General features: G+C 46.2%; 1 protein-coding gene across 2 annotated transcripts in view; it reads right to left on the bottom strand.

Annotated features, from left to right (window-relative positions):
- The window catches only part of Pitpnm3 (PITPNM family member 3), a 91,957-nt gene that overhangs the window by 50,679 nt on the left and 24,450 nt on the right, over positions 1-16,828 (bottom strand). For both annotated transcript variants that reach the window (XM_039087319.2, XM_063270035.1), the window contains exon 3: positions 16,242-16,349. In XM_039087319.2, coding sequence (XP_038943247.1) covers positions 16,242-16,349 — 108 coding nt within the window. The remainder of the gene's footprint in view (positions 1-16,241; positions 16,350-16,828) is intronic.

The raw sequence follows: 16,828 nt of genomic DNA on the forward strand, positions 1-16,828 counted from the left end.
AGTGCAAGCCAGAAAGACACAACTGTGCTCAGATGGGTAGGTGAGGGGCAGATGAACTGTGCTGGGCTGTAGAGGCAGTGGAGGAGGCTGGGATCTCAGGGCAGCTTCCTGGAGGAAGAGCCCAGGACAGCGAGATCTAGAGATGAAGTAGGGAGGTGCTCCAAGTGGGCCTGAGCGTCAACAAGCCAGCCCGTCTCCACTGAACTAGAAACCCAGCGTGGTTGAAGGAGAAAGGGAGAAATGCCTAGAACGTCTGAGGTGATCTCAGTGTCTCAGGCCTTAGCAATAGTCTGATGGTCTCTTTTTACTGTCCTTCATGGTAGCTGCCCAAGGATGTTTAATCCTTGTGGTAACAGAGCCCTCACTAACCCTGGGACCTGATAACAGTGGGGAGGAGGGACGGTCATGCATGCCAAGGTGGGGGCATTCATTCCCCTCCATTCTGCAGGTAGCAGTGACTCGGGTTCCACTGTCACAGCAGCACAGTGTCACTGCACTTCTATTTTAGGAGTGTCACTGTAGTGCAGAATGAAGACAGTAAACTGATTGCATGACCCAGACTTTTTCCTCTGCCCCAAACCTCTACAAAGGACATAAATTACTTCCGCATGGTTCTCCAGCAGCAATGGAAAATAAGAAGGAATGTCCTCTGAAAGCCCAACTGCTAAGTACACACCAAACACACACACACACACACACACACACACACCACACACACACCACACACATACACATACCACACCACACACACACACACCACACCACACACATACATACACACACCACACACACCACACCACACCACACACACACACACACCACACACACACCACACACACACATACCACACCACACACACACACCACACACATACCACACCACACACACACCACACCACACCACACACATATATACACACACACACACCACACACACATACACCACACACACACCACACCACATACACCACACACACACACACCACACACACACATACACACACACATACCACACCACACACACACATACCACACCACACACATACATACACACACCACACACACACACCATACCACACACACCACACACACACCCCACACACACACATACACACACACATACACACGCCACACACACACACCATACCACACACACACCACACACACACACACCACACACACACCACACACACACACATACCACACCACACACACACACACACACCACACACATACCACACCACACACACACCACACCACACCACACCACACACATACATACACACACACACCACACACACATACACCACACACACACACCACACCACATACACCACACACATACATACACACACACACCACACACACATACACCACACACACACACCACACCACATACACCACACACACACACACCACACACACACATACCACACCACACACACACACATACCACACCACACACATACATACACACACCATACCACACCACATACACCACACACACACACACCACACACACACATACACACGCCACACACACACACCATACCACACCACATACACCACACACACACACCACACACACATACATACACACACCACACACACACCATACCACACACACCACACACACACCACACACATACACACACACACCACACACACACACCATACCACACACACCACACACACACCACACACATACACACACACACACATACACACACACACCACACACACACACATACACACACCACACACACACATACCACACCACACACATACATACACACATCACACACACACACCACACCACACCACATACACCACACACACACACACACCACACACATACATACACACACCACACAAACACACACCATACCACACACACCACACACACACCACACACATACATACACACACCACACACACCACACACATACCACACACATACATACACACCACACACACACACAGCACACACCACACACACACACACCACACACATACACACACACCACACCACATACACCACACACACACACCACACACATACATACACACACCACACACACACACCACACACACACACCACACATACACACCACACACACACCACACCCATACACACACACATACCACAAACACACCACACCACACACACCACACCACACCCATACACACACACATACCACACAAACATATATACACACCACACCACACACACACACCACACAAACACATACCACACAAACACACACCACACAAACACACACCACACACACCACACACACACACCAAACATACACACCACACACCACACCACACCCATACACACACACATACCACACAAACATATATACACACCACACCACACACACACCACACCACACAAACACACACCACACAAACACACACACACACACCACACACACACACCAAACATACACACCACACACACACACCACACCCATACACACACACACATACCACACAAACATATATACACACCACACCACACACACACCACACACACACACCACACATACACACCACACACACACACCATACCCATACACACACACATACCACACAAACATATATACACACCACACCACACACATACATACACACACCACACACACACACCACACACACCACACACACACCACACACACACACCACACACACACACCATACCCATACACACACATACCACACAAACATATATACACACCACACCACACACATACATACACACACCACACACACACACCACACACACCACACACACACCACACACACACACCACACACACACACACACCACACACACACACCACACACACACCACACACACACACACACCACACACACACCACACACACACCACACACACACACACACCACACACACACACACACACACCACACACCACACACACACACAGCACACACACACACACACACACACACACACACACACACACCACACATGAAGTAAAAGGCAGAGCGTTCTGAAGGATGGAGCTAGGGATGGCTACAGAATCAGCAGGGCCTTGGAAGAAATGGAAGCTTAGAACCCCTTATTCAAAATCATCAAGGATTTCAAGATGGTGACAGCGGAACGTAACATGGACTGTGCACCCTTCTCAGTATGGAGCCTCGAGTGACTACAAAGGCCAAATGCCCAGAAATCCAGCTCAGGAGAAAAGAGGGCCAGAGCTGAGCTCTGCAGTGGAAGAACTGAGGCATGTGGAGGAAGCTTGAAGAACACAGCAGGCTCCAGAGGAAGCACCAGAGCCAGGGAAATCTGCAAGAAGTTGGACATCTGCAGTGGATGAGCCACAAGCCTTCCCTGACCCTTGCGTGTGCCAAGCAAAGACAGCCCGCCCCATGTGTGAGGAGAAGATGAACAAGTGAGGTATGGGACACCCTGAGAAGCTGGAAACAGGCAGGCGGAAGAAATTGGGAGCTGAGCTACCCCGTAGCATTTCCTAGCTCTCCCTAATAATCACATGACAGCAGGTTGTGCTGGATAGACAGATTCCATCACTCGGAGCTCTGCTAACAGGCAGCTACAAACAGAGTGGAACACAAACCCAAATATTGCTAAACATGAAAGGAGAGCCAAAGCTGTGCAAGAAAGATATCAAACTCCATGACTGAAACAAGGCGGGGAGAGGGAAATGGTGCATCCCCTAGAACCAGCTCAGCATCATAAGCCTTAATCACTCTTAAGTTTGAACAAGCAGCAGGGTCCCTTAGAGGACTAGTTAAAACAGCTCCTAAGCTCTTCCAGAATTTGACTGGCTGTGTCTGGCTCGGTGGGACTCCCTCCCTCACATTTCTGACAAGTCCCCAAGTGATGCTAATGCTGTTGGCCCAGGGACAACTCTTTGGAAACCATGTATCTAGATGCAGAGACATAAATCAGGGAGTGAGCAGCTGGGGAGCAGTGCTTTCTGCAAAGACAGAGGCAGAGAAGTTGATCGGGGTACCTAGGCACTGACTGCTTCTTTGCCGTCCACAATGATATGATTGTTTAGGAATGAAAAGAGCTCTGAGCACAGGTGAGTCTTAGGGGATATCTCAAAGACTATCAGGATTAATGATTCTGGAAGATTTGAACCCTGAGCATGAGAGGTTAGCAATATGGCAGAAGCGGTCAAGGAACTCAGAGATCACGAGGTGTGTACAAATCAAATATACCAGAGAAACAGAACCAGGGGTGGAAAACCCCATCAGCATCTCAATAGAGGAGCCCAACGCCTACAAATGGTGATAATCTCCAACAATCCAGGGATTCGAGGGACCTCCATTTCAACCAGACAAAGGACACCTTCAAAAAACCCAAAACTGAGGCTAATGAGATGGCTTACCAGTTAAGAACACTGGCTGTGGGGTTGGGGATTTAGCTCAGTGGTAGAGCGCTTGCCTAACAAGTGTAAGGCCCTGGGTTCAGTCCCCAGCTCCAAAAAAAAAAAAAAGAAGAACACTGGCTGCTCTTGCAGAGGACCTGGGCTCAATTCCCAGCACCCACATACCCAGTCACAGTTCCCCTCATTTGACCTTTGCAGGCAACCAGGCACAAATGTGGGATAAAGACATACACGCAGTAAAGCACTCGTTCACATAAGAATAAATAAATCAAAAATACTGCAATAAACATATGTAATGATGAGACTGAAAACGTCCCCAAGTGATGAGGAATAGGACAAGAAGACCCTGTTCTTCCTGTTTTATTGAACATTATTCTCAAGGACCTAGTCAGGGAAACTAGGCAACAAGGAGAAATAAAATGTAATCAGTCTGGAAAGAAAGATGCAAAACCTACCTCTATTTGGAGGTGACAGGATCCTATGTCCAGAAAATACTAAGAAATACCTCTGCTCTTACACACACTCTTACAAACACACATGCCCACATGCGTATAGATCAGAATGCATCTATCAGAATGTCAAGACATTCGATCAATGTACAAGGTCAGTGGCATTGCTACATACTTAAAACAAAAATCTGAAAATGAAATTAAGGAACAATTCCACTTACAATAGAAGAAAATACTTAGAAGCAAATTTAATAATACAAGTGTTTGGGCTTGTTTATTAAAAACCATAAAACATCATTGAAAGAAATTAAAGAAGAGGGAGCTAGAGTGATGGCTCAGTAGGTAAGAGCCCTTGCTGTGCAAGCAAAAGGACCTGATTTGAAATCCTATAAAAACCCATGTAAAAACCAGTGTGCAGCACGTGCTTGTACCCCATTGCTGCAGGAGGCAGACACAGGAGGAATCTGGACTTGCTGACCATCCCAGTTCCAGATTCAGTGAGAGACCCTGTCCCAGGGGAACAGAGGAGAATGACAGGACACCTGACACCCTCCATCAGCCTCTGTGCACATACATGGACATATACCACACTCTCACACGTACATGCACATGCACACATGCACGTGCACGCATTAGCTTTAAAGAGAGAAATAAAGAAGACTTGGGTAAATATAAGGACATTCCATAAGAATGGCTTAGGACTGATGATGGTGTGAAGGTAAGACTCCAGGCTGATCTCCAGATTCAACACAGTCCCAGCTGGCCCGCTTGCAGAAATGAGCAACCTCACCCTAAATTTCATGTACAAATAGAGACTAGCCAGAGGAATCTTGCAGAAGAAAAAGTTGCATATATTTATATATATGCAGAGTAAAATGGAACATCTAGATTTAAATCCATATGCCTACCACCAGCTAATTTGGACAAGGATGCCCAAGCAATTCAAGATGGAGGAAAGTCGTTTCAGTACACAGTTCTGGGACAGCTAGTCACCTATGTGCAAAGCAATGTGGCTGGAGAGACAGCTTGGTGGTTAAGAGCACTTTCTGTTCTTACAGAGGACCTGAGTTTAGATGCCAACACTTACGCCAGACAGGTCACAAGAACCTGTAATTTCACCTCAAGGAGATCTAATGCCTCTAGCCTCCTTCATATAGAGACACATATAAGACTTCAGTTAAGAATAAAGTTGAGGGGTTGGGGATTTAGCTCAGTGGTAGAGCGCTTGCCTAGCAAGCGCAAGGCCTTGGGTTTGGTCCCCAGCTCCGAAAAAAAAAAAAAAAAAAAAAAAGAACCAAAAAAAAGAATAAAGTTGAATCCCTATGCCATATCATACACAAAAATTTCCAAGTACATTGATTTAAAAAAAAAAAAGCTAAGCACAAGAGCTAAAACTATAAAATACTTAAAACATATAAATCTTCATGCTCTTGGGTTAAGTAATGGTTTCTTGGATATAAAACCAAAAGCATAGACAATGAAAATGGCTTAGCTGGACTTCAAGAAAAATTTTAAATGTCTGTGTATCAAAAGACACCATTGGAGAAACGGAACAACAACTGGTAGGATGGGAAAATATTTGTAACTCGTGTATCTGGAAAGATTCCAGTGCTGGGGGTACAGCGAGAGCGAGAGAGCTTAACAGCATAAAGACAGCCGGGGGGCAAAGGATTTGAATAGAAAGTGCTCCAAAAGGAAAAGCAAGTGACCAATAAACACATGTCAGGATGCCCACATAGCTAGTCATTAGGGAAGTGAAAATTCAAAGTACTAACAAGGAAGCTCTAACCTAAAAGGCAGGGGACATGAGCATCAAGGAGACCAGAGGTAATGTGAAACACAACGGGTGCTGCTTTGGAAGACTCTGGCAGTTCTTCAAAAGGTTAAACAAAATGTACAAAAATTCTAACTCTTGGGGGGGGGGGAAGTGAGCAAGATATAAAGTGAGTAAGTAAAAAAATAAAAATAAATTAATTTTAAAAAATTCTAAGTCTAGGTATGCATGAAGATAGTTGACCGTGCACGTGCATGCACACACACACACACACACACACACACACAGAGAGAGAGAGAGAGAGAGAGAGAGAGAGAGAGAGAGAGAGAAACAGTTATTTACAATAGCCAAAAAGTGGGAACCATTTCAATGGCCATCAGCCGATCAATGGATAAACAGAATATGGCGTATCTGCACCACAGAGTAACATAACAGCCATAAGCATTGATTAGGCAACGTTCAGAAACATCGCAAAGGGAAGCAGACAGACAAAATGGGCCACATCTGCTGGATTCCACTGACAGGACTCATAGTGATTACTGATCCGGATGGTGTTTCTTTGGAGGACAATGTTCTGGAACGACATGGCAGTGATGGCTATGACCAGACGTCTGGAAGTCACTGGGATGTACCCTTTGAAAGAGTGAATTCTGTGGCATATGAATTATACCTCTATTTAAAAATAGAACTTGGCAGGCGATAGTTTGCTTGGACAGTGTTGACAGCAGCTCCACGTTCTTAGATAATGGAATCAGATAGCCGCTGCCCTGTGCTGTGATCTCACTTTCAATCCTTGGCTAATTAATCCTGCCTTAAGTGTGTGGTCTGTTCTCACCCAGCTCCAATCAACAGAAAACTCTAAGATATAATAGAGCAGGCAAAAGGGAACTTCAGAACGCATAGAAGGAACCCGTGCAGGGGTGGGGATTTAGCTCAGTGGTAGAGCGCTTGCCTAGGAAGCGCAAGGCCCTGGGTTCGGTCCCCAGCTCTGAAAAAAAGAACCAAAAAAAAAAAAAAAAAAAAAAAAAGAAGGAACCCGTGCTCAATATGAGTCAATGCCAGGGTGTTAGGCAACAAAACAGACGAGAGCAGAAGAGAGTGGAAAGACGCTTGCTGAAAGGAAAACCAGCTCCATAGATGCCGACCCACGGACAGAAAGTGCCGAGGAGAAGAGAAGGGACACCCTGTTGTTTAGAGCTGAGGAAAAAGTGCCCAGAAACCAAACAGAACCAAGAAATAAGAGTACAGACAATTTACACAATGGAGTACTACTCAGCTATTAAAAACGATGACTTCATGAAATTCTTAGGCAAATGGATGGAACTAGAAAATATCATGCAGAGTGAGTTAGCCCAGTCACAAAAGAACACACATGGTCTGCACTCATTGATAAGTATTAGCCCCAAAACTCAGAATACCCAAGAAACAATTCACAAACCACATGAAGCTCAAGAAGAAGGAAAACCAAAGTGTGGATGCTTTAAACCTTCTTAGAAGGGGGAACAAAAATACTCACAAGAGGAAACATGGAGACAAAGTGTGGAGCAGATACTGAAAGGCCATCCAGAGACTGCCCCACCTGGAGCTGCCTCCCATAGACAGCCATCAAACCCAGACAATATTGTGGATGCCAAGAAGTGCATGCTGGCAGGAGCCTGATTCAGCTGTCTCCTGAGAGGCTCTGCCAGGGCATGACAGATACAGAGGCGGATGCTCGCAGCCAACCATTGAACTGTGAACGGGGTCACCGATGAAGGAGTTAGAGAAAGGACTGAAGGAGCTGAAGGGGTTTGCAACCCCGTAGGAAGAACAACAGTATCAACCAATCAGACCTCCCAGAGCTCCCAGGAACTAAACCACCAACCAAAGAGTACACAGGAATGGATCTATGGCTCCATCCGCATATGTAGCAGAGGATGGCCTTGTCAGGCATCAATGGGAGGAGAAGCCCTTGGTCCTGTCAAGGCTCGATATCCCAGTATAGGGGAATGTCAGGGCAGGGAGGTGGGAGAGTGGGTGAGGGAACACTGTCATAGAAGCAGGGGGATAGGATAGAGGATTTGGGGGGGAGGGGGCAGGAAATGGGATAACATTTTAAATGTAAATAAAAATGCAATTGAAATAAAAAGAATACAGGCAAGTTAGCTAGGTATAGTGGTGCACCGGGGAGGCAGAGGCAGGCAGGTCCATGAGTTCAAGGCCAGCCTGGTTTATATAATGCGTTTCAGGAAAGCCAGAGCTGCATAGTGAGGCCCTGTCTCTGAAAAGGGAGGTGGATATAAGGACAAGTTGAAACGCTGCTACAAAAATCCTTGCATCTGTCTAGCGTAAGCACTGGAAAGACAAACAGGAAAATGTGCTTGAACTGAAGGAACAATGAAGAGGAAATTTCCCAGCAAGGATGAGTGCATCCGGGTACCAGGGAATCTGTCAGAAACAGAGTGGGCTAAGCATAAAGAGGAGACACCAGAGTATTTACAGCCTTGGGACAGAACTCCAGGCAGTCCACATAGGAATAAGGATTACACTGACCTCCAACCGCTCAGCAGAGATACTGCACGCCAAGAAAGCCACTGACAAGGATCTCGTGGATGTAAGAGATGTTGCATTCAAAGGCTAAACAAAGGTTTAGAAGCACAAGGAGTTGTTGAACAAGCCAGATGTCTCGGGGCCAAACTGCTTGCTACCAAGCCTGACGACTTGTGTTCGGTCCCCAGAAGTCACAAGGTGGAAGGAAAAAAAACAGACTCTGAGAGAGTGTATCCCGGTCTACACATATAAACACACACAAATAACTGTTAAAAATGTAAAGTTTTAGAAATACAGAAGAGGGGGTAAGAAATTTAGTTATGTCAATCAAAGACATTTGAAAATTGAAAGGAGAAACTGTACTGATTGATTTGTTTGACATAATAGATGGAGAAACCAGAACCTACAAACAGAGGAAGTTTATCTTTAAAAACATGTACAGAAACCCGGCACTAGGGAGGCAGAGGCAGATGGGTTTCTGTGAGATCAAGGCCAGTCTGCTCTACATAGCAATTTCCAGGACAACCAGAGCTACACAGAGACACCCTGTATGTAATATTCAGAGAGGGGAAATACATGTTAAAGAAGAAAAACCTTCAAAGGAATAATACTTAAAATTCAAACATTTTAATCACAGGATACTAAAAACCATAGTGAAAATAACCTATTCACCAAGACTTTCTTATAAAGGGTGCTGAATACTCATAGATCAAGAGGAGGAAGATGGAGACTTTGAACTCCTTCGGCATAACTGAGGGAAGAGATTCCTTACTCAGGCTGCTGAGATGGCCCAGTGGGCAGGACACGTTTTGTCGTGATTGAAACTTGTACAATTTGGGGGGTCCCTTTAAGAAAAAAAAATCATCAAAAGTTTGATAGTTGCGAAATTACTCTCCCATTGAAAAAAACGATCCCTCTGGAGCCTCAGAAAGGGCCAGTGAGTGTCCTCTCTAATTACATCATCGGGAGAGTAAGAGGGAGACGTCCTGAAACAAAAGCGACGTTGATTTATGTAAATTAAATAGGAAAAGGAGTGACTGTGGAGCTTTATTAAAAATAAAACTAAGGGGGTTGGGGATTTAGCTCAGTGGTAGAGCACTTGCCTAGCAAGCGCAAGGCCCTGGGTTCAGTCCTCAGCTCCGAAAAAATAAATAAATAAATAAAACTAAGAACCCTTTTTTTTAAAAAATCAAAATTGGTAAGTCTTTGGCAAAAAGGCTTCAAAATGACACGGAGGGATGGGTGCCTAACAAAGGAAACAGGCAAGGACATGATTTATATTTTTAGAAAGTTTTTTTTCACCGATGAACATTTCTGAAACCATAAGCCTCATACATGCCATGTTTTTGTTGTGAATTGCGATTTTGGCGGTAAACATGAATCACTGAGACTGGAGAGATGGCTTAGTGATTAAGGGCATGTGTCGCTCTTCCAGAGGTCATGAATTCAGTTCCCGGCACCCACATGGCAGCTGCTGGCCACCTGTAACTCCGGTTCCAGGTTATCCGATGTCCTCTTCTGGCCTCTATAGGCACCTGCATGCATGTGCCACACATAAATTCACATAGGCACATAGATAGATAAATAAAGATAAATAAAAAACCCCTTTTAAACTGGGTTACCCTACCATGGAGCTGGGAGTAAATATGGAGGCAAACGCTAAGACAGCCAAGTGGTGCAATTTAAAGAGAAAAATAGGTTACATAAATACTGGCAAGCGTGTAACTGCTAAGATTTTTAAATGATATGGCATATTGAAAAACCCAAAAGAGTCAGCTGACAAACTGTTGGTGCTGGTGCAAGCTTTCGAAGAAGCAAGATCTCAAATACACAGCTGTGATGGTTAATTCTGATTGTCAATTCTACTGCACTACAAAGTCTAGGCCATTAGAGAGGCACAGTTTTGGATCTGCTCAGGGTCTCTTTGAAGGGTTTCTTTAAAAGGATTAACTGAGGAAGAAGGCCCACCCCAACTGTGGCCAACACTATTCCATGGGCTGGGCTTCCAGACAAAATGAACAGAATTAGGAGAGGCTGGGGTGATGGCTCAGCAAAGCACTCACTCGCCGTGCAAGTGGGAGGACCTGGGTTCAGGTCCTCAACACTCACATAAATGTAGGTGGGTACAGCAGCCTGTACTAACAGCCCCCGGCAAGCTAGCGAGCCGGACTAAACAAATGAGTGTATACTTCGAGAACCCCTGCTTCAATATATGAAGCAGAAAATAACTGGGGAAGACACTGAAAGTCAAACTCTGGTCTCTCACACACATATGTGCATGCACACATGTAAGCATGCAGACCACACATGCACATACATATACACCTGTTTTGGTTTGGTTTGGTTTGGTTTGGTTCTTTAAAAAGGAAAGGAAAAGAAAAAGTCAGCAGAATCCAGGCATGTTCATTTCTCTGCTTCTTGATTCAGGGAGATGTGGTCCCTTCTCAGACATGATAGATTGTATCACCTGACCCCAAAAAAAAAAAATCAATCTTTCCTCCTTTAGGTTGCCTCCTGTCGGGTAATGGGTCACAGTCGTAAGAAAAGTAACTACTCAATAACAGAAAATGAGCTATGTCTAGAATCTGTAAAGGCTTCCTTATAAGTAAAAGCAAAGGGCAAACATTCCAATAAAAGATGAGAAAAAAAAATGTGTTTAAGAAAATCAGGCAGAGGCAGAGGCAGAGGCAGAGGCAGAGGCAGAGGCAGAGGCAGAGGCAGAGGCAGAGGCAGAGGCAGGCAGACTCTGTGAGTTCAAGTCCACCCTAGTCTATATAGCAAGTTCTAGGATAGCCCCGATCACATAAAGAGACCCTGTTTAAACACACACACACACACACACACACACACACACACACAAACACACACACACACACACAGGAACACACTAATAATAAACAACCAACAACAATTCAGAAGAGTGGCTAGTAGCACTAGAGAGTGGACCCAGCAGTTCAGAGTGCACACCAATCTTGCAGAAAACCTGAGTTTGGTTCCCAGCCCCCATGTCAAGAAGCTTACAACCACCTGTATCTCTAGCGCCAGGGGATCTGATGCCCTCTTCTGGCCTCTGTGGGTACCTGCACTCACATGCGTGTAGTCACACAGAGACATGCACAGGGGCATAATCTTAAAGTTTAAGCATTCCTTTAATCATGAAATATGTCGATGTCTATTGCAACAGAATGTGTATGCAAGTGACAGTGCGTCTATCATGCAATGGTGCGAGTTAGAACGGGATGAATCTGCTTCCTGTGTGAAAAGTTCTTCCAGACTACTGTTAAGTTTTTGAAAACATGATCTGCAATGCTAATGTCTAATCTGAGCCATTGAACTGTGCACACTGGAAAGTGGTTCAGTGAGGTCTGCAGTGGGAGGGACTGGGAAGGAAGACTTTGGCTTTGTTTTTATTGTTTGAGTGTCCTTTCAACCAGACTCTATCAAGGAAGAAGGTGGATATTTGTACTCTAGCATTCACAGTCGCATTAGTCACAATAGGTGGAAAGCGGAAACAACCTGGATGCCCATCAACAGATGAGTGGATGAACATAATGCGGCATTCAATGGAAAGTTACTCAGCCACGGATGGGATAAAGTCCCCATCCGTGCTCCAACACGGGTGGATCTCAAAAACATTATGCTAATGAAAAACCCAGACACAAAGGGACAAACGCTGCATGAGGCGACTGCTCTGGAGAAGGAAACGGCCTGCTCTTGTCAGGGGCTGGGGGTTGGGAATTGGTGCTCACTGCGGTGTGTCAGTTTGGAATGGTAACAAAGTTCCTAAGATGCGTGGTGACAGCCAGACAGCCGTGTGACCTGGCGCTGCTGACTCAGACACTTGACGTATTTTTAAAAAGTATATTTAGGTCACGTGGCTTTTATTACAGTAAGAATTACTACGTTAAAACAGGACAAGTTATGGTCAAATAATAACTAAAGGGCACAGGGCTAACGCCGAAGGGTGGTTTTGAGCAGAATACATATCGACCGGTTGGCGACTGTACAGCCAGGCCTGAGATGAAGATTAGCGACTGATAAAGGACACCCAGGGGTGCCCAGGAAAAGAAGACAACAGCTGCACAGAGCAGACCTGGGATCCCATGGCTGGAGGGTCCAGCCCAAGGACTGGGTACAAATTGCCAACTCCAGACTTGACCCCAGTCTGTGGATAATGAGGAGCTAAAGGATGTGACATCCATAAAGGAATACTCATATATATATATATATATATATATATATATATATGCATATGCACCCAAACACATGTCCAAACACTTAAAACACACATACATATAAACACACACACATACAAACACTTAAATACACATTGCATATACACAAATGTACATGGCATAAACCTAGACACAAACATACACATGTGCAATTAAGCACATATACCAACATGCATACACGCAAACTCACATACACGTACATGCACACTCAGACACCATTCCTTTGGGGCAGCAGCCAAAGAAACATTCACAGACAGTGAGAAAGAAAAAGTCACCCATGAGTAACTAACACCCTAAGCCTGTGACACATATGGGTGTGGGGGGTCTGAGTGTGCACTACCCATGGGGAATAGAAACTGTGAACTGTAAATTCAGCAAAGGAATATTCTGGGTGAGTGAAACCCTCCAGTTCAGAGAAAGAAAAACAAGACCACACCTTTGGGAGGCAGAGGCAGGAGGATCTTTGTGAGTTCAAGCCAGCCTGTTCTACATAATGTGCTCTAGGACAGCCAGGGCTACAAAAAGAGACCCTGTCTCAAAAACACACAAAAGCAAACAAACAAATAAAAAGGAAGGAAAGGAGGAAGGGAGTGAGGGAGGGAGGGAGGGAAGGAAGGAAAGGAGGAAGGGAATGAGGGAGGGAAGGAAGGAAGGACGGACGGACGGACGGACTATGGCCCAGGAGCATGTGCACACTGGTGCACTCTCCTCAGTTAGTGCCTCAAGGACTGGATGTCCGGATGACTGGGAAAAGCCTGTGTAGTGTGACAGAAATAGTGATGGACGGACAAGATGAAATGCAGAAGAGAAGTCAAGGGGCAGAGGGAAGTCAACTGCACTCTGAAGCTGAAGAGCATGAGAGGTCTTTGAGTCGTCCAGACAGGGTGCTACCAACAACCCCAAGTCTGGAGCTCCGAAGAGGTCTTAGCTGGAGGTAAGGTGGGCCAGCCAAGGCACTAGCATGGGATGAGGTGTGAGAAGGGTAGAAAGCCTGAAGCCGGCAGATGCATCAGCTTGTTTAGATCATCAGTTCTTTTCCAGCGAGTGCACTCAGAAATCCTTCTGGAATCGTCAGAGCCTCCACCTTCAACCCTTTGCTGAGTCTGCCTCACTTCAGAGCATCCTGCCACTGTGCTGCAGGCCCCAAGGATGAAGATGTAATCTTGTCCATCTTCGTTCCCCTGCATCTAACACCAGGCTAGGTTTGTGCGGAGGCCCCACAATTGCTATCTGAAGGGACACTTCACATGTATGTCCCTTCAGGTTACGGCAACTCACACTGTGAATCCACAGGAAAGTGGGAGGCAGAAGTGCAGCTGGCTTGCCCGTCTGAGTTCCCTCTTCCATCCCTGCTCCCTGCTGCACATTCTGCACTGGGAACTATGGCACCAGCCCTTGCAATCAGACCACTCACTTCCCTGACTTGATCCTGCACCCCCACAAGGCGTTTGCTATGCTTATACAAGATTGTTCACTCCACCGCTCAAGACGACCTGTGACTGGGTACATTTTTGCAAGTATTATTTCATAATGCTCACACCCTTAATACTTGTACCCACACTGCAGCTGAAGAAACCCAGAGAGCTGCTGAAATACAGCAGGACCCAGGCTCCTGTCCAGACTTTAGACTCTGAGGCTCTGCCTGTCCAATGGACCTTCCTTCTGTTTCCTTAACACCCTTCCCAGCCCCCCCCCCACCATACCACCCTCACAGTTCACCCTGCCTCTCCCTCACCCCTGCTGAGCTCACACTGGGTCTGAGTCACACAAGCCTTAGCAGATAGGTGGGGGTGGGAGTGAGGAGGGAAGGCCAACTGAGCGGTGACTACAAACCTGGCTTTGTCTTTTTTTGTGGCTACCAGCCATGTTTGGAGAGGAGGATCCAGAATTCGACCCATTCTTGACCCCTTCTGAGCTCCTGGGGTGTGAAGCAAAGACCAGACTGAGGGGCCATCTGCAAATATGTGGCTGGAGCACTATCTCCCAGATCTCAAGTCAAGCTAGTAGGACCCAGTCTTTAAACATTCCCTAGACTGCTGTCACATTCAAGGAAGGGGACAGTCTGCATCTGGCCACGAAGGCCAATGTAGAGATGCTGTCCTAGACTGGAATGACCTTAAATAAGACTCAGACCCAGTTTCTCGTAGCTTCTTCATTCATAAAGTGAAAACAACAGCTTAGCCTTACCCATCTCTCAGGATGGGTTCTTCTGCATGAGACAAGCTCTGGCCCAAAAGTGAAGGGACGTAGGATAAGAAAAGGATTGGGTGCTTGGGCAAAGTGACCATTTTCTTGAGCTGGGTCAACACCGCCTCCACTAGACAGCTCCTGATAGGATGGCTATAGCCACTAAGCCTCTCTGGCCCAGACTAAAACTGTCTGGTGTCAAGGCCAAGAAAAGATAGAAAAAGAAAATGAGTGCTGTGGATTGGGTGTGCTGGGTGCTTAGTCCCCAGCGTCATAGCATGGAGACAGTGGAACCTCCGAAAGATGAAGCCTGGTAGGAAGTCACTGGGCTATAACTGCCTTAGGAAGGGATTTGTGAGGTCTTAGGAGTGGGTTAGTTCCTGGGAGCCTATCTTCATCTAAATGATCTCAGTCCCATAGACCTGGAACTTGTCAGTTTGGCCTAGATTGCCCTTAATTACCCTTGCTTCGGAATGCCACTTGATGAACAAGGGAAGTATCCTGTGGACATGCCCTGGAGTTGTTCTGCCACACATACACATGCCATGCAACTCCATAGACCGCCCTCCACCTCCACCCTCTGCCACCCAGAGAGTTCCTGTAGGTCCCAGATACAATGGGCAGGTCCAGCCCCACCCTGCAACACACGTGCACAGCCAGGGCTTGGGAGAGGCAGACTCACCTTGATGCTCATCCAGCTTCCCCATGGTCTCAATCTGCTCCACCAGGTCATTGGAGCTCCACTGGCTCATTCCAATAAGGATGGCATTCTTTCCTTCAGCCACCTCCTCTGTGGGAGGAGGAGAGACGGGTGTTAGCAGATAGGCTACTTAGGTAGCACTAACCAGAGCTGGTGTCTGAGGGGGTACGCATTTCACCCATACGTTGAAATAGACTTCAACTTTTTTTTTGCAGTGCTAGAGACGGAACCCAGGACCTTTGACACTCCAGACAAGTGCTCTACCGTTGAGCACTTCCTCCACCCGAGACTTTAACTACTGAAAGTTACTTCAGTAGCAGGACTAAACTATTGAGGAATTCGTCATTGCAATAAGGGCTTGACGCTGTGACTCACCTACATGCTAGAAGGAGAAAGCGAAAAGGAGGCTGTCATCCAATGCTAACATTGGAACTAGCATTTCTTGGAAAGAAAGGACCAAAACCTAAGCCTCATTATTTGCCCATAATTTTCCTTTAGGAATGTGACTGGACTTCTATGAACCTCCATTTTCCCAACAGCAAAATGAGGCAGGCAGTTTCCAACTCAGA

Source organism: Rattus norvegicus, chromosome 10 (genome assembly GCF_036323735.1).
Source record: "Rattus norvegicus strain BN/NHsdMcwi chromosome 10, GRCr8, whole genome shotgun sequence".
Lineage (NCBI taxonomy): Eukaryota > Metazoa > Chordata > Mammalia > Rodentia > Muridae > Rattus > Rattus norvegicus.